The 23,321-nt window shown below is 43.0% G+C and overlaps 2 protein-coding genes across 8 annotated transcripts in view; one reads left to right on the top strand and one right to left on the bottom strand.

The window, feature by feature from the left end:
- LOC136828655 (NK-tumor recognition protein-like) overlaps positions 1-2,956 on the top strand; it is a 124,636-nt gene extending 121,680 nt beyond the window's left edge. For all 6 annotated transcript variants that reach the window (XM_067086702.1, XM_067086701.1, XM_067086704.1 and 3 more), the window contains 2 exons: positions 827-1,124; positions 1,291-2,956. In XM_067086702.1, the coding sequence (XP_066942803.1) occupies positions 827-1,124; positions 1,291-1,390 (398 nt within the window). In that variant the 3' untranslated portion in view covers positions 1,391-2,956. The remainder of the gene's footprint in view (positions 1-826; positions 1,125-1,290) is intronic.
- An 18,553-nt stretch (positions 2,957-21,509) lies between these two features.
- LOC136828654 (organic cation transporter protein-like) overlaps positions 21,510-23,321 on the bottom strand; it is a 106,713-nt gene continuing 104,901 nt past the window's right edge. For both annotated transcript variants that reach the window (XM_067086696.1, XM_067086697.1), the window contains exon 13: positions 21,510-21,978. In XM_067086696.1, coding sequence (XP_066942797.1) covers positions 21,651-21,978 — 328 coding nt within the window. In that variant the 3' untranslated portion in view covers positions 21,510-21,650. The remainder of the gene's footprint in view (positions 21,979-23,321) is intronic.

Raw genomic sequence — 23,321 nt, 5'->3', positions numbered from 1 at the left:
CATTATTGAAGATCATGCTTCCAATTACACTTGAATTTCATTTAATTTTAGTGTCACAACATCAGTTATGATCATGGTTTCATGGTAGGTTTAAAGAAGAATGATAGATATTCTACTCTGAAATGACGTTACCAAAACAACGTTAACAAATAATATAGAGGTTGTTACTACAGTCAAGTATCAATGACTATAGGACTTCTACAGAATCTTTATGGTTTAAAGTTATTGGAAATCTAACAAGCAAAAAACATGATGACTTTGAAGCTCTGCCCCCTTTCTAGAGTTGCCAGGTGTGGCATTATTAAACAATATGCATCCGAAGATTTAAGAAAACTGTATCTTTACTTGTGTTGCCGAGTGTACATTGCAAGCAGTACGCCCCCTACAGGGCATGTAGAGTATACTGTATGTTTTTAATATTTTTGGAAGCCAATCATCCTATACTGTATACCTCAATTTTTCATATACAGTACTGTACCATTTGTTGTTTTTGTATCAAGCATGACATATTTTCTCCTTGACTCCAAGATCGTTTGGTGAAGCTCAAGGTCAAGTTTTCTATTGTTTGGTGAAGCTCAAGGTCAAGTTTTCTATTATGTGTCCTTCAGGAAGGCCCTGCCTAGTCAGGTTTCTGATTATAGACTTTTGTGAAAATTCATAACCTTACAGGTCACTGAGAGTAAACTTAAGTTAATGGTGCTGAAACTCAAGTTTCCTGTGGTAACTGTCTTAAACCATAATTTCTTTTAGACAAGCAACCAGTCGTTGGAATATTAACAGAAGGTATAAAAAGTGGAGGGAGATTTAAAATTTCTTTTCTTTTAAGGTGCAACCCTAGAAGCTTGTCAGGAACTTGAACATGATCAAGATGAGGATTTGGGACCTGATCAGATTGTGCCAGATGAAGGTGAAGTAAAATGTCTTGAAACAGGTTCAGATAACGGTGAGCTTATGACTCTTAGTGAGCCAGTGATTGTAGAGGATGCCAGTGATGTTCCTGTTACCACTTTTGAAGGGGTAGACAGTTTAAAAATGGAAGAAAATTCAGATGCTGAAACAGAAGCCCCAAGAAAAAGAAGAGCTGCTCTGAAAATTTCATCTTTCAAAGAACCTAATCTTAACAAGTAAGTTAAATATCATTTGTAAAAATGCACTTGAAAACTCATGACAGTTGAACTCATGGTGTGGAAGGAGTTATAAAATTCATTAATTGATACACAGTCTATTGCAATTTAAATTTTGTATATTTTAAAATGATAAAAAAATTGTAATTCTTTATTTTGTTAACAGGAAGATGCGAAGAGGAGGGGATTCTTCTCTTGTTACCACTGGTGCTCCAAAAAAATCAAAATCTAATAGTAAATTTGGCCGTAAGAGTTCCTGTAGTTGATATTTTACGTAAGTGTTCGGTAGGTACTACCATAAAATAGTTGTAATTTCTTGTAAGTCATTCATGTCCATTTTGATTGGTAGGTGGTTACAAAGATAATTTAAATGTAAATTCAGTACATATTTAGCTACTCTTGCAAGTTTGTAAGATATACAATATATGGAGTAAACAAATACCCTAGTACAATGCCTTATTGTTACCTAGGAAACATGTACAGTACTCTGTATGGAGATTATCATTGAAGGAAAAAATTAATTTGAGAGAATTTGAAAGAAATGTCAGGAATGATGTTTACAGGCATTTTAAAAATTAATTGATCAGTATGAACATCTTATTGTTTTCTTATCTGTGGAGTGGAAGTCCATACAGTAATGTGAAACATGAAAATATTTTTGGATAATAGACTCACCACAGAATCCAGTTTACTATATAACTCTGCAAAGCAACAGTTATAGTTTTCTTGTGGAGCAAAGCATCAGTTTTAGTTTCTTGTGGATGTAAGGGAATTAAATATTGCCAAATACTTCATACAATAAAAAGTAGTTCATATATCAATTTTACCCTCTGTTTATGGCTTTTTAGTAAGTCATATAACTATTGCTTTTTTATGAACGAAAAGCAGTATTGAAACTTGGCAGTTTATTTTATATAAAGTTCACTTCAGTTTTATCATTATCATGTACTTAATGCATATTTTGTTAATCTTTGAAAACTGCATAGCACTCGTACCATTCTGAATTTTTTATCATCAAATCAGAATTTTCACTCTGTCTGTTTTCTAAACTTTCAAGAATATTAACTGATAATGAGCATCATGTACTTGAGAAACCTTTAGTTGCACAGTGTAAAGTATCAAATTTTAATTTTTAAAATTTAATGGCAGTTAGGATATATAAGAAGAATGGTGAAGCACTATAGGTTATATCTTTATGTAATTTATGGTAACAGCATATATTTTTTGCTAACAGTTTCTTGTTAGTGCATTTGTTTTGATTTTCTTCCAAAGATGTGATTATTTTATGGAATTAAGTAAGGCAGAGATTGTTTTATTTTTTCATGTTAAGTTTCTTGGTACAAATAAATTTTAATCATGATACAGTAAACCTCCCTGTATTCGCGGGGGATGCGTACTGCACCCACCAACCCCCTCTAAAAACATTTAGAACTGCCTATTCTAATAGTTGAAACACAAAAAAAACTAAAAATGCTTATACTTGAGTACTTTAATAGTTTTATCACAAAAAATGCATTTAGTCATGAAAATGATATGAAAATACAGTAATTAGTGAATATTTGAGTGAAAAATACCACGAATGGGCGAATTTTCTGTGAATAATGTGTATATATACATTCCACAGAGAAGTCCGCGAATAGGTGAATTGGCGAACTGTGGGACTGCAAATATGGGGGGTTTACTGTATTGCATGCCATTTAGTATATTATTTAGAGAGAAATAGATGAGATACATCAGTGTCACAAACATGTATGTAGTTATCTGTATTATAGTATACAGATAATTGATTAAACTATTTTGCAAAAAGTGATTGCAATAAATGTTGCTTAAATTTTAATAATTTTAATCAGAACAAACCTCTTTTAAAAATTTTTAAAGCTAGTTAATTTTCCAGCTTATGATGGTTATGAAGTTTCCTTGCAGGTTTTATTATCATAGAAACACCAAACTATTTTTTAACTTTTAAGATATAATTAATCTCCACCAATATAATGATCATTTACAGTTTGAAGTTTATACTTCCTATTGCCTCTCATGGAGTGGCTTGAGTGCTATTTAGTACTTTACAGTGCTGTTAATGTCTTGTACCGACATGGTCTTGTTAGTTTTGTTGTTAGAGCACAGTACCATATTATTCAGCGTAGAAACTTTTCACATAATTGTGCTTAGCCTTCAAATGGAAGTAGTAATGCCAATGGTAGGGCAAAGGAGAATGAAAATTTTTATAATAAATAAAAATAGTTAGTTGGATACTTACCTACGGTTAAAGTCAGCCTACATCTTTGGCCCATTAGGTGTGATGAACATTTAAAATAAAAAAGAATAATGCATGGCCTACCTGGATGGACAGTCTATAATCATCTGTTTCCAAGAAGGTGGTGTTGGAATGTTTACATTTTCAGAATTCTTCCTGACCACTCACTAAGATGTGAGGATGCTGGGTTAGTTTCTCCTTGTTCCTACATGAATGCAAACCCTCAGTCTTTACATATGGAAATACCTTCAGTGCAGCTGGAAACCGGCCATTCAGTTCTAACAAGGTTGTTAGGTAGTTAACAACTAGATGGTCAGGTTGAGGGAGACCCACCCTCCCATTATGCAATGCACCCACTTACCTTCTGGCTGTCTCCCGAGCTGCATGCATTTCGCTCTGCTCTCCCACCAGCTGGTTTTCTTCATGCGCCATACTGAGTTTTTTCCTCTGATCTTTTGTGTGGTTCTTGTGATATTTTGTCTTTTAAGTGCTTTTAACTATTCAAACCCACGAATTATCTCAGCCTAAGGATGGGAAGCCTTGTGCCATGCAGCAATGCCTAGGCTTAGGAAATGTTCCTGTTGTAATTGATCCTCACTCGTTATGCACTTATTGCCGACAGCATGAGTGCAGTCAAGATAGCCTATGTGATAAGTGTTGTATTTGGCCCATGGAGCAATGGGTGCAGTTCACCCGGAAGAGGAAATACAAGAGGAAGGCAGCATCCCACACGTCGTTGGAGGGTTACATGCCCCTGATGACGCTGAAGATTGCCAATCCTTCTACTGTAGTTCCATCCTTCTTCTGGTGGAACTGGCTTTCATTGCTACTCCTCAGGGAGAAGTCACTCACTCCTTCATGATCTATTGCATTGTCAATAGTGTCTCGAAGGGGGGGTGGACCAAGACGACGACTCACAAGCAGTCTGTTCGTTTTGGGGGGGGAATCCCCCTCAGAGCGAAGGGAGACAGTCTCATCTATTCTGACTCTTTCAGGTTTGGAGGAGATTCAATGTTTGCTAGGGGGTCTTAGGAAGCTCTTGCCCTCCCTAGGTCTCCCCAGGGAGCCTTCAGTCCAGGGGTTGATTTCCCACCTCAGTGTCTCCAAGTCTACTCTTGCAACGGTGAGTACAGCCATGGTTACGATGTCGACTGGGACCACGGCCACACTCGTGGCCCCACAGTCATGCTCCCAGTCCTGATCCCGTTGACCTCCATGCTCCCTCTAACATCCTCATCCTCGGGATGTACGCCTTGAAGCCTTTGTGGAGAATACCAACATGACAGCAGGAAGAAGTCGAAGAAGAGACCTTGCAGTTCGTCTTCATCATTCTGTTCCAGCGCTGCCTCCTTCTCTTCCAAAGGTTCCATTACGTGGACAGACTGGAGGAAGAAGAAGGTCACTTCTCCCTACCGTAAGGAGGCCCGCTGGCCTTCGTACGATCAGCCCTCTTCCAATGAAGAGTCACCGGGATCTTTTGCTTGCTCCCCCATGTCCACGGATGTGAGAACTGCTCCATGGGGTTCTCTGGACCCACATATTGTAAGAGCATCAGGTATACGGGCCTCCACGGATACCCGTGTCACCAACACTGGTCCCCTGAAGTCACCTTCTAGGGCTGGTAAAGAACCTTCCTCCCATGCAACTGTTGCACCGGGCCCCATGCACCCCTGTGCCGCAGCTGCTGCATGTATGCGGGTCTCCACGGAGACTCATGTTGCCAAGGGTGCACGGATTTCTACGAAACCTAGTGTCACCAATACCAGTTCCGGTAAATCATCGTCACAGACTGGTAAATGTTCTTCTACCTCTGCACAGGGTCCTACGGACTCCCGTGACAATGGTGAGTACTTGCTGTCCATGGCACATCTCAGTGAGAGGGACTTTTACTAGTCCATGAAGATGATTCACCAGAACTAGTATTGGTGACACTGGGTTTCATAGAAACCCGTGCACCCTCAGTGACGTGGTCTCCACGCATATGCACAGCAGCCGCGGCGAGGGGGTTCATCAAGCCCCGTGCAACAGTTGCTTGGGAGGAAGGTTCTTTACCGGCCCTAGAAGGTGACTTCCAGGGACCAGTATTGGTGACACGGATCCATGGGGCCCATACACCTGTTACTCCCACATCACGTGAGTCTGAAGAACTACGTGGTGTGGTTCCCGTGTCTGTGGACATAGGAGAGCAAGTGAAAGATCTCAGTGCCTCTTCTGTGGAAGAAGGCTGATCGTATGAAGGCCTGTGGGCCTTCTTATGGTAGGGAGAAGCACCCTTCTTCCTCCAGTGTGTCTGGGTAATGGGACCTTTGGAAGAAGAGGAGGCGCCGTTGGAACACAATGACGAAGATGACGATGGGGATAAACTGTGAGGTCTCTTCTTCAAACTCTTCCTGCCTGCCCACAGTGTGCAGGTACTGACTCACCCCTTGCATGTTCCCACAAGGAAACAGTGCCAGGGTGCCAAAAAGGTGAGGCTATCCTACAAACTTGCTCACCTGTGAAAGCGACAAGGAGGTTCCCCGTCCAGTCTTCTTCGCTTGTAGAGGCCAATGCCTTGAAGAAGACTGTAGCATGTCTTCGCAATAGACCCCATTCACGTCTGGGTGACTGTACATGGTCGTGTGAGCGTATGCGGTCACATGAACGGGTCTGCTCTCCCTGGGAAAGCCCCTGTGCATGTTCGTGAACAGGTCCGCTCTCCCAGACCTGTGCAAAAGTCATTACTGCGGGTTGACAACTGCTCATGGCCTTCCTCTTGTATCAGGGCTTCGGCAGGTCCATGAAGGGTGCTGCAACCCTCTCACCTGTCTCCTCAACCTCCTCGGGTTATACCAGGAGACGTGAGTTGGATAGGCCTAGGGCTCAAGATTGGGATCATTCGCCCTCCCATCCCAGCCCATCCACGAGAGCTTACACCCCGGTTCAGTCCTAGGATCAGAAGGTTGTATGCCTGAGTGGTGGAGAGGGGGGTCAGGGGACTCTGATGAGGGTGTCTCTCTTGCCAAGAGAGAGAGTAGCCCAGGAGGGCCGTGACCTAGAAGGGCTTGAGGGCCCTTTTCCTCAGGACATGGACAACCCTGAACTACAGAGGACCTACACTGAGATTGTGAAACTGATTCTTCAATATAACAATCTCAGGGAAGAGACCATGGCAACTCCCGTAGATTGCCCTTCTGCCCTCGAACCCTTCTGGGGACCACACAAGGAACCCAAGGCTTCTTTGGGCCTGCTGTGGTCAGATCTTGCCAAAGTGGTCATAGACAAAGTGAGTCCTCTGGTTTCTGGGCAAGAGAACTTATTTTGTCCTAGCTGCTCGAACAAGGTACTTTCCTCCTCCCCCCTTGTCAGAAGCGTTTCTACATGCCTCGGAGAGGCCGCTGCCAACCAAACAGGTTGATCCAGACCTGGTTCGTCTAGGCCCGGGTCTGTTGCTGGACCAGCTCCATGCAGGGGGATTCACCCTCTCATTAGCAGGAGTCAACAGCTTTGGATCGACTGCCATGGCAGCATTCCAAACAGTCTCTTGGCTAGATCAGTGGACATTTTCCGTGTCCAGGAATGCTTCATCATCTTCGAGTTCAAGGGACCCTGAAGAGGAAGCTACTTTAAGAATGATGCTATCTGGTGGTAGGACCATTTCCTACCTGGCCCACCGGACAGCATACCTGTGGGCAATCTTGGTGACGAAGAGGAGGGACGCAGTCCTGACTCAAATCTCCAGGTTCATTGGTCCTGAGTCGGCCTTGGCCTTGAGGAATGGACTGTTGCTGGGTACCACTTCTCTCTTTCCTAGGGAACAAGTGGATACTGCAGTAGACAGATGGAGGGCCGATAACAACAACTGTCTCATCCGCCAGGCAGTGGCAAATACCTCTGGGTCTTCATATTCCACTGCAGTCCAACCTTCAGGTCAGGTTGGCACTTCCTCTACGGGTCCTAAGAAGTCCCTGCTTTGAAGGGTCCTCATAGGAAAACCCAACCTCCTGCCCCCTCCAGGAAAGGCATGCAATAGTGTCCCTTTCAGCCCCCCTCCCAGCCTGGGAGAGGGGGCAAGGGTAAGAGGAAGGGAGGAGGACACTAGCGGCAGTGTTCCTCCCCATGTGCTGCCAATGAAGGGGGTTGCCTATCGAGCATTTGGGAAACATGGCAGCAATATGGAGGGCAGAGACCTGGATAGTGAATGCCCTTTGGGAAGGGTATTTACTTCCCTCCGAGTCTCTGCCAACTCTCACCAACCATCTCCCTCTCCAAACAAGTTCCCAGCTGGCTAAAGGATCTCATCCTGCGGGGGGGAGGTGAAAGCAATGCTGAAGAAAGGCGCTGTGGAAGTTGTGACAGATCGGTCTCCAAGGTTTTACAGCTGTCTCTTTCTCGTCAAGAAAGCATCAGAGGGATGGAGACTGGTCATAGACCTTGCTTCCCTGAACTGATATGTTCACTAGACTCGGTTCACAATGGAAATGACATGCTCACTGCTTGCGGCCATCAGGGAGTCCAACTTCATGCTTTCGGTGAACCTGGAGGATGTGTATTTCCAAATACTTACCCAGCCATCAGTCCTCACACAAGTACCTCCACTTTATCCTAGGGGAAACAATGTACCAGTTCAGGGCACTCTTGTTTTGGGATCTCAACCGCTCCCCAGATGTTCACACGAGTGTTCACCCTTTTGTTGACTTGGGCCCATTCGCACGGGAAACGTTTTCTGAGGTATTTTAATAGTTGGCTAGTCCTGGAGGGCTCTAGTTTGCAGTTGCTCCAGGACAGGGATCAACTTCTCTTGTTTTGCCACTTTGAGAAGTCCGACCTCATACCCAAGCAGAGGATAATGTACCTGGGCATGCTGATAGATATGGCAGCAGCGAGAGTCTTCCCCTCAGACTTGCGTATCAGCAAGCTCAGGGAGGTGGTGTGATTGTTCCTGTCACAGTAGGAACAAACAGCTTGGCAGTGGCAAGTCATTCTTGGTCACCTGTCATCCTTGGAGAAGCATGGGCAGCTTCACCTTCGTTCCCTTCAGTGGAGAATGAAGGAGTTCTGGTCTACTGCAAGGGACTCCCTGTACCTTCCCATTCTTCTTTTGAAGGAAGTGAGACAGGACTTAGTCAGGTGGCTGGACAACAGGAGCCTCGTAATAGGAATGTCACTTCACCTTCCCCCCTCCCAAGATGCTTCTGTTCTCGGATGCATCGAGAGAGGGATGGGAACACACCTGGAAGAGTTGCTTGTTTCGGGTGTGTGGGATCAGAACGACAAGTACCTCCACATCAGTATCCTAGAACTCAAGGTAGCCTTCTTGGCCCTCCAAGAGTTTTGAGATCGAGTGATGGGGCACTCTGTAGTACTGACAAGCGACAATACCACAGTGGTGGCATATGTCAACAAGCAAGGGGTTTTGGTATCCCACCAGCCCCACGAGTTGACAGTGCATGTACACGATTGGGCAGTCGCGCACTCAGTGAAGTTGTCAGCCAAATACATTCTGGGCAAGAGGAACGTAGTGGCAGATAATCTCAGTCGCAAGGGTCAAGTGATAGGGACAGAGTGGTCCCTATGCCCAGACATCACAGAGAGATTTGGCAACAGCCAATGATAGACCTGTTTGCAACCCGGCACAACAGGAAGTTGCCCGGTGTTCTGCTTGGTCGTCCTGGACCCATGGGCATCAGCAGAAGACACCTTTCAGCACTTGTGGGACAATCTCGAACAGAGCCAAGAACCTGATTCAGAAAACTGAGCAGGGCTGAGTCGAGCCACACCGAACCAAGCCGATCATGCGAACGCGATCCCTGGGTGGTATGCGGTGGACTGGGAGGCAATCGGGGTAAGCCAAGCCGAGCCAGTCTTGCAAACATGACCAGGGGCTGGGCGAGGCAAAGAAGCTGAGCCGATTGCGCAAACACAATCGGAACTGGACAGGTCAGAACTCATCTGCCATGAACTAGCGCTAGTTTCCTAAACTGCAAACTCCTTCAAGGCCAAGGCCTCTCGAGAAGAAGGTTTAAAGGAGAATTCTGTGTCTGCTATCCTGCATGCTCAGACCCTAAGGTTCAAGACACAAGGATGAAACCCGGCCAAGCAACCGAAGCAGCTGGTAGGCAGGATCGAGACACCTGGCGTCTTGGCACCGAGACACGGCACTTTCTCTCATCCTGTGCTTCTCATCTGGAGAGCGCTCGTGATTCATAGAATTCGAGCAACCTACGAGATTTCAAAAAATCTGGAGCAGCTGCTTTCGGTTTCCTAAAAAATCGAAAAGAGCCAGCCACAGAACCAGTCTTAGACGCAGACTTCTAAGACTGGCAACGAGGGCGTGGCCTCAAGAGGCCACGCTCTCGCAGTCCCCCGCAACACAAGACCCCAGAGAAGAATGAGAATCAGTTTCGAGGGCGGGAAGAGCCGACGAGGGAAACTTAGTCTCCCAGAAGAGAGTCAGTCCCTTAGAAGTCCCGTAGGACTCCCGAAGTGAACCTCTTCCCTGCTTCTTCTGGTGTTCGAACCGATAGAATTGAGACAGCAGGCTGGGAACCCGACTGAGCACTGGTAAGCACTCTGGGAGCGCTTATAATGCTGGCAGGAAGAGCTGAGAAACCTTGGTGCCTTGGCCCTTTCTCTCGCAGTGCTCCTGAACTGGGCCGGAGAGAGTACTCTCCGGACCAGATCGGGATACTCGATACTCTACAGAATCTCAAGCACTCGGAGCAGTTGCGAACGAGCACCCGAAACAGCCCCCATCATAGAGGCGGAACCTCTAGGACTGGGAATGGGACCGCAAACCGAGGTCTGCATGCCTGCGGCTCCCAAAACACAAAACCTAGGGGTATGCGAATCGGTTCCCTAACCTGAAGGTCAGGAAGAGCCAGTGAGAGATTCACTGCCTCCTCAGAAGGAGGCAGTCCCTAGACGTCCAAGGGCATCAAGGGGAAAGAAGCAGCCTTCCTCTCCTTCGGCCGATGAAGGTCTATCCGGTTCCCGGGACCCCCTTGAACCTCAGGAGACGAAGGGAAGAGGCAGCAGAAGATGAAATCGAAGATAAGTTGAAGAAGACAGCAGCTATTTCCACAGGGCAACTTCCTTCACCTTCACTCCAACATCTTTTACAGGATGGCAGACACGAAACATCGTAACCTCCAGAGCAGCTAGGCAGGAACACAACGGAAGCAGGCGTAATTAAGGGGCCTGGTACACAGTAACACTTTTTGGGAACCTTGATAGATTTAGTTTTCCCTCCAAAGCTGTTTGAGTCTTTAGTAAAGCCTCTTAAAGCAATTCAAACCTTTCTAGGTAGCTGTAGGACCTGTGATATGGTAGAGAATTACAAGTGTTGCACAATGCTGACTTTTGCATTGATTGATTGATTATGAGATTTAGGTCTTGAAGACCAAGCGCTGGAACCCATCAGGATTATTCAGCACTGTAATGGAGGTGAAATATATAAATTAATATGATTGATAATGAACAGGTGAATGATGACATACTAGTAAAATTCAGTGTTAAAATATGAACATAAAAAATAAAGAATTATATTAGATAGAACCAACAAAAAGTAAGTATATTAAACTTTTATATTCAAAATATATACTTAGTCTAGTCTTTTGGTCCTGACCTAGATTGAGAATAAAATGGTATCTATTTTGAAGTTTTTCCCTCTCAGGGTTGTTAAATGCAGACTGGACCTTTAAATGTACTACTTCTCAGTTATACATTATTGGCTCTGCAGGGTTTTGGCACAGTAACCCTAACCCTCCTCCTGCTGAAGGGGTCATCCTCCAAAGAGACCTCAGCTGTCTTCATGATGAGAATCTCATACCCGAGTGACAATCCTCCTAAGGCGACATCAGTAGCCTATGGATTGAATTCACTACGTAAAAACAAACACTTTTGTACAAGTATTTTGTTACTAATTAGCCTTTAAGGGTTTGCTGATTTTCACTTTGCCCTCCTCCTGTTTCAAATGTGGGAATCAGCTATATAATGTAGAGGTACGGTTCATTTCAAAAATAAAAATACTTAAATCTCTTATTTTTTAAACGCCTCTCCATTATATAAATTCTCTCCCTACCTCCCAGCATTCAAAGTGGACAGAAGTAGACTGAAGGCTACGGGTGTTTGTTTCCATTAGTCCCCTTTTGGGGGGGGGGGAGTAGATGGACAGAAGAAGGATATTCATAGAAAACCAAGTGTTCTGGTTTTTTGTTTTAATCTGTTGAACTCCCGCTGGCGCGGAAGTAAAAGCTATATAATGGAAAGGTAAGTATTTAAAAAATAAATCTTAAATTAAGTATTTATATTTTTCATTTGTACAATACAACTTACCATTTTTCATTTGTACAGTATAAAAGTGTATTGTATGTTGAGTATAGTACTTACCTTATTGTGTGTTGTTTATAAACATATAGCTTATTTACGTGAAATTACAAACTAGGGGAAAAAGACAGTAACTTATGGTTTGACATCCATTCAGAACTAGAAAGTCTACTGTCTGTTTTTTATAAGTATTTATATATAGTGTATACTGTAATGTGTAGTGGCAATGTAGGGGAGTAAGGGTTTGAAGTTACCACTTTACATCTGTAGTGTTTTTTTTTTTTTACCATATTTGGCAATTTCCAATATCCAGCAGGGCCTTGGATGTATTAATCCAAATGAACAAGGAATTACTGGAATGCAATGGACAGACCGATGCCCCTGGCCTAAATCATTTGATCACCTCAATAGTCAGAGAAATGACAACTTGGACACTGTTTCTTGGCCAACTTGAAGGTAACAAACAATTCATTAGCATTGGGTTGAAAGTCTAGTCTTTATGAAGGTAACATAGATGTAATACTGTTATTGGCATCACAGAACCAAGGAAATGGAATGATCTGTCTCACTGAACACTTTCGAAACATGTAGAATGATGAAAGTCGTAAGCTTCCAAATGTAAATGGGTACCAAAGATGTCTTACTTTATTCAAAGGTGCGAGAAAACAGAAAAGAAGAGCGCCAACTTCAGTAAGTCGAGAAAGGAGGACTATGATCAAGCTTCTTCACAGGTTGAATGAATCCAGAAGTCATGGTACCAAGATCAACTGTCCTTATTGCCTGATTTCAGCAAATAAATGTTGCAACGACATCCATCTTGCTTGGGATGTATGGTTGGCCACTGCACTGAATGTTCATCTGTCTGCTCATGTACTTGCACTGCAATAGAGCAGATGAAAGGACACAGACTTTTTTTGTTGACCATGGCACTACCATGGTTTCATTGCTGTCACACTGAGGAGTGTCTATCTTGGACCTTGAGACTCTTGAAAGTACAAAAAGGACTGTGCTCAAGTCCCAAGGAAGGGAAGTGTAAGAGACTGCCGCCCTGGTCAACGTTCCTAAGAATGAAAAGTCTCTGCAGGAGGACAGTGTAACCATGGCCCTACCTTGGTGTCATTGCCATCAAAGGAGTGCCTATTTGGACACTGAGACTCCTGGAACTGTCTTAAGATCCACATAATATTCTCCTCATGTTTTGGATCAACTGGTAATTACAGCAGCAGCAGCTACTGCTTACACCTCCCACTCCTCACAAGAGGAGTGTAACTACAAATCAAAAGTAATGGAACTCCTTGACACCACTTGCTTCTTGACTGAGTAGGAACCAAACACAAGTTGTCGGAACTGTGTTTGGAGGTATTGTAGATCTCCCAGCGAATCCGGCAAACAACGGGAAGTTACAAGCCCAAGACTTGATTCATGGATGCGAAACTGAACTTGTCTGTCATACATCCATCATCCTGAAGTGTGTCTGGTTGACCACTGTGCTGAGTGTGCTACTGCAAACCCGTGCACCTGCACCACCAATGGAATGTCTAGGTAACTACTGTGCTGAGTGTACTACTGCAAACCTGTGCACCCGCACTGTCAATTGAGATGATAGGACACTAGCCCCCCACCTCTTGTTGACTAAGGAACTATTATGGTACTGTTCCTTAACAACACTGTGAAACGCCTATCCTCGATCCTGAGACTTGGAGATCTAAGAAGATCCAGGTTGTTGGGGTGCAGATTAGATCAAACTAGGCTAGGCTAGGTTTAACTTAGGCTAGGTTAAGTACCCAACCTAACCGAACCCAGATCCTTGAAAAAAGGGTAACTACCTTCTGGTTGAAGCCATTAAACAAGGAGTCCCAGGATACATAAGTGCAGGATTAGTAAGGTTAAGCTAGAACAAGTTAGGCTAGGCTAAGTACCTAACCCAACCTAGTCCCTTGTAGAGCAAGAGACTACCTCATGGTTGATGCCATTAGACAAGTAGCTCCAGGATTTTGAAATGCAGGTCTGGTAAGGTTAGACTAGAACTAGTTAGGCTAGGCTAAGTTATGTTAAGTACCCAACTTACCTAACCCAAACTAACCTCTTAAAGTGTATATGAATGTCCTTTGGTTGATGCCTTCAAGGGGAAGGTAGTCATCTTACCATTAAGCTAAGTCCTCTCACCTTCCAAGAGAGGATGGGAAGGACTGGGGAGTATTCATCTCACCAATAGGCTAAGTCCTCTCACCTCTCTGGGAGGGGATGCGAATGAATGGGGAGACCTTGTTGAAGACCTGGACACCCCCCTTTCCATCTTCAAGAATTAGTCTTCATCCTAGCTAAGAAGAGTATTACAGAAGAGAACACAGGCTATTGCACCGAGGAGTAGGCCTGATCCATAGACCTACGGAGCTACAAAATAATTCCAGTCGCACCAGGAAAAAACCTGGCACGACCAAAATTGATTGACTACTGTTTTGGAAGCGCTGGACGTTATGGTTCTACAGATATTCACTGTGAATGAGACCAACCTTTAGTCGAAAACGAATCAGGAATCCGAAGAAATCTGTGCTGATGAATTGTAACTACCTTCGTTCAGGGAGTCAAAGGTTAATATCAGTGTAGGAACAATCAAGTCAATGTTCGATTGTGAACGATGAAATAGAGATTTCTTACTACCTGAAAAATGTCAAAGTCTCTGGCTGAACACAATAGAAAGACCATCAGTTCCTGCAATGACTGACAGAACAAATTCATTCAATCATGAAAAAGACCCTGTCAATAGGTCTTTTATGGATATCTAGAATGGCAATGAATCACATCCATGGCCGTCCGAGTCATGTCCACAACCGTGCGAATATTGTCCACGGCCTTGAGAGTCAAGTCTGTGGCTGCGAGTCATGACCACAGCCGTGCGAGTCTCATTCGGGGCTGCCCGAATTAGAGTGGTAGCTGCAGTTTCTCCTAAGGGAATGCGAAACAGAACGATGGAGAGGCGGCGACGACAGATGTTTGTGCAATGCCTTTCGTCACATACGTGTTTTTTTAATTGATCATCTAGTAATGGCCAACGGACGTTACCATACAGGCAAACAGGATTTGTTCTGCCAACTTTTATGTCCTTTATAAGGTAGATCAGTGCTCTTCACTCGACAGAACTGAATGTGGCGGTGATCGAACGGGCATCGGTTCTTCAACGTGGCATGGCTGTAGACCATCCCATTCTCTTCCCAAACCTTCAAGTGAGCGAGGTCGATGTTCTGTTCCTGGACACGCCATCCTGAGACAATTTCCACAACTCCATGTGCAACGGCCGTGATGTTATTATACGGCTGTATGTCCGTGCTGTCATGTCTGCTGCCACGTGAACCCAATCTTTCCCAGGAGAGCAAGAACACAATAGATGACGAGATGCTGAGGAGCGAGGCTAAATGGCCGACTGGATTAAAGTAACCGCACATGCGTGCATGTCTTCACGGACTCAGACATTCAACAGGACGTGGTCATGGGAGCTGGAACGATGATCAGGTAGGAATTCTGGAATGAAGGAGATTAATGCCATGGACATGCGAGCGACGAGGCAACAACTGCCTAGGCTGGAAACACGCCCGCTGCTGTGGAGAATCTCTCATGTCCGTCATAGGATTATGGGACCTAGAAGGAAACACCTGAACTTCCAAGTTTTCAATACCCTGGATTTCTTAACAGGAACCTTGCCATCATAGCCCAAGCGAGAGACTGCGGAAAGAGCAGGAGCAGACAAGCTTCCATAAGACAGACCAACCAATCTCAAAAAATCCTCTTATAGTTGGTGTTGGCCAGAATAGTGCTTGTTGGCATAGTGATAGAATATAAAGGACTCAGGACAAGAGGGCTCTTTTGCTTGTCAATAGTAACTATCTTGGTTTTCCCTTCATCCTACTCGCACAGATGTGACAACACACACGTATCTCGGCTGTCTTCCTTATTACCTGGCAGGTCTCTGCAAGATAAATGTTCACCCAAGTCCCATGCATTTTCATCAGGGAAATGTGTGTGTTTGAGGACTCACAGCAGCTACCAAACCAAAAATAGGTTTTTCCTATGTCAAAACCCACTTTTGGATAGCGTAGCTGTTGTTTGTCTTCAAAAGAGCTTAATAAAGAAATTGATGGGTGGTGAGATGACTTAGCTCCTAATAAATAAATCACAATAACCCAGATAAATTTTTTGGTCCGAAGTATGGTCACAGGTCATTAACCATTTTCGTTATTTCGGATACCCATTAGGGTTTGGCAATATGAACAGGAAACAACACACAAACCTATATATGTTTATTCTTTGAGGTTCTAAGGTGACTTCCTAATTATGTTGGGTCTGGCTGCAGGATTATTGCACCTTCCTTTGCAAAATCTTAGTATGACCACCACTCCCATGGTAATGGTGTTTCAGGAATTTTTGATCCAAGGTAAAGTCACAGGTTATCAACCGTTTTCTTTATTCTGCATACCCATTAGGGTTCAGCAATAAAGAACAAGAAACACACAAACCTATGTGTGAATTATCTCTTGTGGCTCTACGATGACTTACCTAATTATGTTGGGTGTGGCTGACCTAATTATGTTGGGTGTGGCTGAAGGATTATTGTGCCTTCCCCGGTTCAGGAACTGCCTCTAATAACCATCCCATACACTCAAGGCTTCTTTGAAAGAAAACTTTCCAAAGAAAGTTAATGATGTACTCACCTTTTGAATGCCATGCGACTTAGGGAAGGAATGAGGGGCCTGCCTTTTTAATGAGGGACACTAAAATAATTCTCTGCCCATGCAGAGAGAGAGTGGTTTATTTGTGCTGGGGTGTGGGAAAATGAAGAAGACCATCTGGGACATTTGCCATGACATCTAAGTAAACCTTAAGTGTTTGAGACAGGCATGTTTTACAGTAGAACCTCGGTCCTCGACTGTACTAGAACTCGAAATAATCGGATTTCAACACGAAATGTGGAGTAAATTTTGTGTCGGAGTTCAAACAACAAACCGGAATCCGACCCGATGAATCATATGATGTTTGTAGAAAAAAGAGTTTCGGGCGGCTGCCGCTAGTTGGCGTTGTTGGTGGCGTTCTTCCCATGCTTATTTAAAAGCATTTAAAGCCCACACATGCTGCTGCTGTTGAAAAACAAGCCATATTATCACATGAAATTAATAATACAGTATTTATAAACCGAATTACTGTATGTCTGTTATCATAAAATTAAGAAAAACATTCGAATGTTTATGTAATTAGTACCGCGATACACCACCAGGGCAGCGCTCTGGTTTGTTTATATCTGCCACAGGCTGCCGAGTTCCGACGTAATTTCGGAAATTTTTCTTAATTTTATGATAACATACAGTAATTCGGTTTATAAATACTGTATTATTAATTTCATGTGATATGGCTTGTTTTTCATTGTTATCATTATTAACAACAGTTTTCATGTGTACCTGTTACAGTACATTCTGGTAGTGCCTATAAGGCTACTTAGCCTAGCCTATGGTAATACGGCCGCATTGGTCATAGGCCAACTTTTTTGATACAGTATGCATTTAAAAATGTAAAAAGTGCTTCTGATACGGTAGGTTATTAAACTCTGAACCTATTTAATTGTAATTTGTGTAAAGTTTTGTATAAAAAGGCAAGGTTGGGGTAATGACTGGTGGTCAGGAATGGATTAATCCATTTTCAGTTATTTCTTATGGGAGAAATTAACTCAGAATTCGACAAAATCGAATCTCAACACTTCTGGAACGAATTAGCGTCGATAACCAAGGTTCTACTGTATTTGAAATATTGAATTCCCTTGTCAGAAAAGGGGATTTTTCACAACACCTATGACATCACTGTTGGCCAAGTTATGCCCATTAGAAGTAGATCCGCATGAATTTATTTCCTTTAACACTTGGAAAGAATTCCAATATTAAGGATAACTGAGGAACTTTCTATTTCACAGCCTACCCATTGAAATTTTAGGGGGCTAAAACTTCACTGAGTCTTAAAACTATGTACTTAACTTGAGTGTCATTCTGATGATAAACAAATGCATCGTTGAACACTTTTCCAGAGAAAAACTTGGGGAAGATAGCTGACAACACACACTGTTGTCACATCTGTGCGAGTAGGACGAAGAGAAAACTGAGGTAGTAGCTGTGGACAAGAGATACAGCCCTCTTGTCCTGAGTCCTTTATATTTTATCACTATGCCAACTAGCACTATTCTGGCCGGCACCAACTATAAGAGAATTCTTTGAGATTGGTTGGTGTGTCTTACAGAGCCCTGGGTGGGGGACTATGAGAGTGTAACTTGTGAGGACGAACAGCGGCTTTACTAACAGAATGACAAATTTTTTAATCAATTTATATTTTCCTTAGCTAAGAAACCTGCAGTCTTAACTTACAGATGATTCTTCTAGCGCCAGCTGGAAAAGGAAAAACACAAGGAATTGGTGGCAATGAGGTAGGTTGATAGACCTGGTGGCAACTGTCACCGCCATCATACAAGAATTGAGGAGATGACATCTCAGTTTCTAGTAGAAAGAGAATAATTACAAGTGACCAAGTGTGTGTATGCACTCACTTGACCTATTGGTCAGTGGTAATTACCCAGCTAATTCTACTGCATCTCACTGCTATAAGCTTCAATAAGAGAGTCCCCTAGCTGTGCTTACTGAGTTTGAGCATACAGTACTCATTTCTTACTTGTTCACAATTATTTATTTCCGTATTTGATTTTTTCTTCTACATCTTATTGAGTGTTGTCTGAGAAAGCAATAATCTTGCTGGGTCCCTTATAAGTTCATCTGTTTATTTCTCCAATTTGTTCCGACGGGAATACAAACTTACGCTTTCATAAATGGAGTTACTCATGCAAGGCATGCTTCGGCTGTCTTGACTCAGAACAAAATCCTGTCGCCCGACCTGACCTCCTGAGGTCTACCTCTTCTACTATGATCTAAGCTGTCAGTGCATCCAGTTGTCTTCAATGCTCTCCCATTTTTGTTACCGAGTTTTCCTCTGTGCACGCCATGTGTACAAGATTTATGTCAAATACTTTGCTGATTGTGATCATTTCCCCTCTCAGTATCCATATTTTGTACTTGCTGGGCAGTGTAGTGCTTTTTTTTCTGAAGGTACAGCCTCTTCAGCACTGGCATCGCTCTCCAGTCAACATATAACCATCATCAACGGTAAAGGGCTGATTGTCCTTAAGTGATCTGCTGCTGCCACCAGTCAACCAGCCCATTTCCAGATTCCTTTCCTGCTTTGTCACCAGCCCACCCCACTGATGCTTTTCTGCCTGCCTTACTGGCTCCTTTACTACTCCAGCTACACTTGTCAAAATGTGCACGGTGGTTAGTTCCTTCCCACACTTAACCTAAAAAGTTGTTGCCACCTCATTGCTGCAGCTACCCATGGCAGATATTTTTACACAATTCCAAGAGTACATCTTTACTCTGTCAGACCATCTACACTGCTATTATCCCTGTATAGTTTCCAGCTCTCTGCTTTTCTAGAATTGCTGCTGCCACTAAGCCTTCTTACTAGATCCCTCCATAAGCCTTTCTACCAACTCCAGTGATGCATTCAGTGCTCCCTGTCTCTTCAGCACTGCCCACCTCCTCTCTCTGGATGCTGTCCACTGTGCACTTTTTTGCTATGAGTTCTGATTTGCTTTCCCAATCATTCTGACTAGTCCCTTTATAGCAGACCCCACTTGTAGAGTGGTTTTAGCACCTCACTTGCCTGTGTTGGCTGCACCTCCTGAACAGATAATATATTATTGGTGCCATCTGCTCTGCTGCTGCCACCACCATTTGTTTCACTTTACACTACTTCTGATTACTGTACCAGTTTGCCAGATACCTTTCTCTACCACCCAGCCCTACTTCAGTGCCTACCCCACTATTTGAGCTTGCTAATACATTGGCTTTTACTCCCACTACCGGAATAAAAATTTCTTCAACCTTGTCGCTGACATCTGCTACTTTGTTCATCCCTCCATCTGTGCTTTTGGACTCTGTGGCATGATTGCCATACCTAGACATTCCTTTTTCCAGTACCAGCCTTCCTGCTGATCCTAATCTGGATATTTTGCTACCATCCGGGATCCAGCAGAAGTCCACCAGTTTTTGTTCTAGCCACTTTAAAAAGGGCATTTCCAGGTATTCCTATTCTTCGTATTGTTAATGATCTCCATCACATTCTGCTACCCTAGGATCAAGACCATCACCCTGACAAGTTAGATGATCCAACTAGGTTAGATTATTGTACATAACAGTCTTCTCTTTATCCTGTCCTGTCATTATCAAAAGACAGGAACTATAACACTGCTGCAAGATGGAGCCTGTGCTATAACAACGAAGGCATTTGGTACAGCTTCATTCTCAAGGTTTCACAGTTTTCCAATGATCTATGTTTCAGTCTGTTAATCCAAGCCATCTGAAAAGGCCGAATTCCCTTTTGCAAGTGACCTCTCTGCCTCCAAAATCCCAGACAGGAGTTTAGACAGATCTCTCCCATTGACAACCAAGACTCCTGTAACTACAAGGAGAGGCCACTTTAATCTTCTCAGGACTTTATTTACTTCATGGAATTTTCTGATAAGGAAGAGACCTCCATTCCAAAAGTCCTTAACTGCAGAACTTCATCCTGAAGATGCATATCTCCATGGAAATTGGACACTTGAATGATCCCTCATTACATCAGTAAGACATATTGGCAGATGTCCATTCCTGTATGGAAAAAAAAAAGACTGTCCTTAACAATTTAAATTTACCAGACATCTAGGATTACTCCACTCAAGCCTGTCAGAGTCAGATGTATGACAACATTCTTTACCTCCATCTCCTGTCATTCATTTTCTAGCATAGGATATGAAGAGTCCAACAGCCTGAACAATGAAGTGGGGTCACTGGCCAAGAAACAGGCAGTCAAGAAGGTTTCAGACAGATCACTACAGGTACCTGTTTCTGCTTCAAAAGGCAACATGAGGATGATGCCCCTTCCTTAACCTTGGCCTCCTGACCAAATTCCTGTGGCATACTCCTTTCCATATAGAAATGGTGGAATCAGTGAGACAGTCCATTCAGAAGGGAAACATCATGGCACCCACATCCCCATTCAAATGCTGGCAAGCAAGTATTTGAGATCCAGTGAAGGTGTAAGAGGGCCTGGCATAGATGTGTCTTTGCTGTAAAGTGAGCCTGTAGAATAACTGGAGGAAATCGGACATAGTAACCTCCATGGCAGCAACATATTTGGGCATGAAAACAGACACTAGCACAGTGTTCAAGAAGCTGAGAGAGAAGATGATAACACAGGGAATAGAGAAGCTACAGTTTTAATTTTATTATGACGTGTTGTACAGATGGTATAAAGAAAGATTCCACTACTGCATACACCGAGTAAGAAATGCTTACCATACAACTGCTGTGAGCTGATCTCATAGTGAGGGACAGAAAGATGGCAAAGACACAATTAAAAGAATAAAAAGATAGTTAATGAAGTCAAAAAGAATTATCAAGAAATTCAAGTGTTAGTAAAAACAGCATCCAAAAGAAGTATGTAGACGTTATCAGGGAAGGGATATTGAGAAAAACATGGTAGGGAAATCAAGATGCAAACTGGTCAGTTAAAGAGAGTAAGAGCCTTCAACCTCTGGCAGGGGACAGACAAGTGAGACAATAAAGATGTATACACAGGGAAAAGGACAAAGGCATGTGTTTTAAAAAGGTATCTACTTTGATTTTGATCCTGATGGGCACACAAAAAACTAGTTTCTCTTAAACATCTTTTCCACTAGCAGACATGAATTTTTGCATCTCTGTCCTGGTGGACAGAAATGCAAAAATTCACATCTTGGTGTTTACCCAGCTGGGGCTTGAAATTGTACACAAATTAACAATGCAATTACAGTTGACCCCCAGTATTTGCAGGGGATGTGTACCACTACCCCCAACTAATGGCTAAAATCCACAAATACTTGACACTCCTCTAAAAATGCTTATATGTAACTGCCTATTTTGATAGTTCAAAACACCAAAAACCCCTCTAAAAATGCTTATACCTAAAATTTTAATGGTTTTATTACAAAAAATACATTTAGTCACAAAAATATGAAAATACAGTAATTTGGGAATATTTATCTTGAAAAATACTGCGAATAGACGAGTTTTCGACGAATAGTGTGTATAAATGTTCCACGGTGAAATCCGCAAATAGGTGAAGCCACGAATCCGGAACCACGAATAAGGATGGGTCCACTGTACATACATCAAAATAAACAGGATAGACCTGAAATTTTAGGAAACAAAACATACATTTCAATTTGACCTGTTTATATACTAGGCATGGTAGAACAAACAAGGAAAAGGATATTATTTACATAATGGTTGAGGTGCACTGGCATTTTTCTACCAGTTAAAAAAATAAGCAATGTATAGAAAAGGAGAAAAATCCAAGATCCATCAACAAGGCACCCAAATGAATGGACCAAAGTTTTTTTATATAATATGTAGAGGATGGGGTTAGGCAGTTGAGATCAGTCCTTGAGAGGGATCTCTCCCCTCTCATGAATAAAAGAAGACCTTAGTGAATTCTTAGTCACAACTTCATACCAACAGACAGTAACAGGCTCTAGTAAAGTACTGTAATGGTTTGTAATTCATACAAGTACATATGGCATTTGTTAGTCACAACATTTTCCCCCCCATCTTTCGTCGAAAATTCTAGAGTTAAAAAAAAAAGGACTTAATTCTAACATAAATATGAAATTTTTAAGTAATTTGTATTTTTCCTGACATACAAACCTGAGGCCTTTCCATAGGGGATTTACTTTCAGTGTGCTGGAGCCAGCCGTTTAACTAAATGGTAGGGGAGGAATCCCTGCCATCCATGTGGTACGCATTTACTTTACCTTTTGTGCCATGAGGTAAAATGATTGGTGGCTAGAGGTGGACCATTTATGCAAAAACTTCAGGTTTGTATGTTATGAAAAATACAAATTACTTATAAATGTCATTTGTTCCTACACGTATACAAACCTTCGGTCTTTACATAGGGGAGACTTACTTCTTGGTGGGAAGATTCTGAGCAAATCTTTGAACTGACTGGTAGTTTGCCTCACCTGGGGACTCTTTCATGGTCATGTAAGAGCAAAGGAAGGAGACGCATGCCTCTGATCTGTTGAATATGTGTGATGCTCAACTGCCAGACTTCTGGCCCTTTTGAATAAATGGAATGTAACATCATTGATTTGAAGATAGATCTGGATGAACCCAACAGGTCTGTTCATTGTCAGCCCCTCTCTCCCTTTGCTAGAGAGAGGGTAGGAGTTGCATCTATTAATCAAAAGAGGGAGAAATTATAGACAGAATACTCAGTCATCTAGAACAACTGCATGCATGCCTGTCCAGCATGTGAAAGCTTGCTAATCGTCCTTAGAAGGCTGTAAAAGAGAAGGTAGGAAACACACACACACACACACACACACACACACACACACACACACACACACACACACACACACACACACACACACACACTCTCTCTCTCTCTCTCTCTCTCTCTCTCTCTCTCTCTCTCTCTCTCTCTCTCTCTCTCTTTTTCAATCATACACCTTAGGCGAGATGCCACCT

This window comes from Macrobrachium rosenbergii, chromosome 43 (assembly GCF_040412425.1).
Source record: "Macrobrachium rosenbergii isolate ZJJX-2024 chromosome 43, ASM4041242v1, whole genome shotgun sequence".
Lineage (NCBI taxonomy): Eukaryota > Metazoa > Arthropoda > Malacostraca > Decapoda > Palaemonidae > Macrobrachium > Macrobrachium rosenbergii.
The sequence above is the reverse complement of the archived record's forward strand: the minus strand, read 5'-3'. Positions and strand labels throughout refer to the sequence as shown.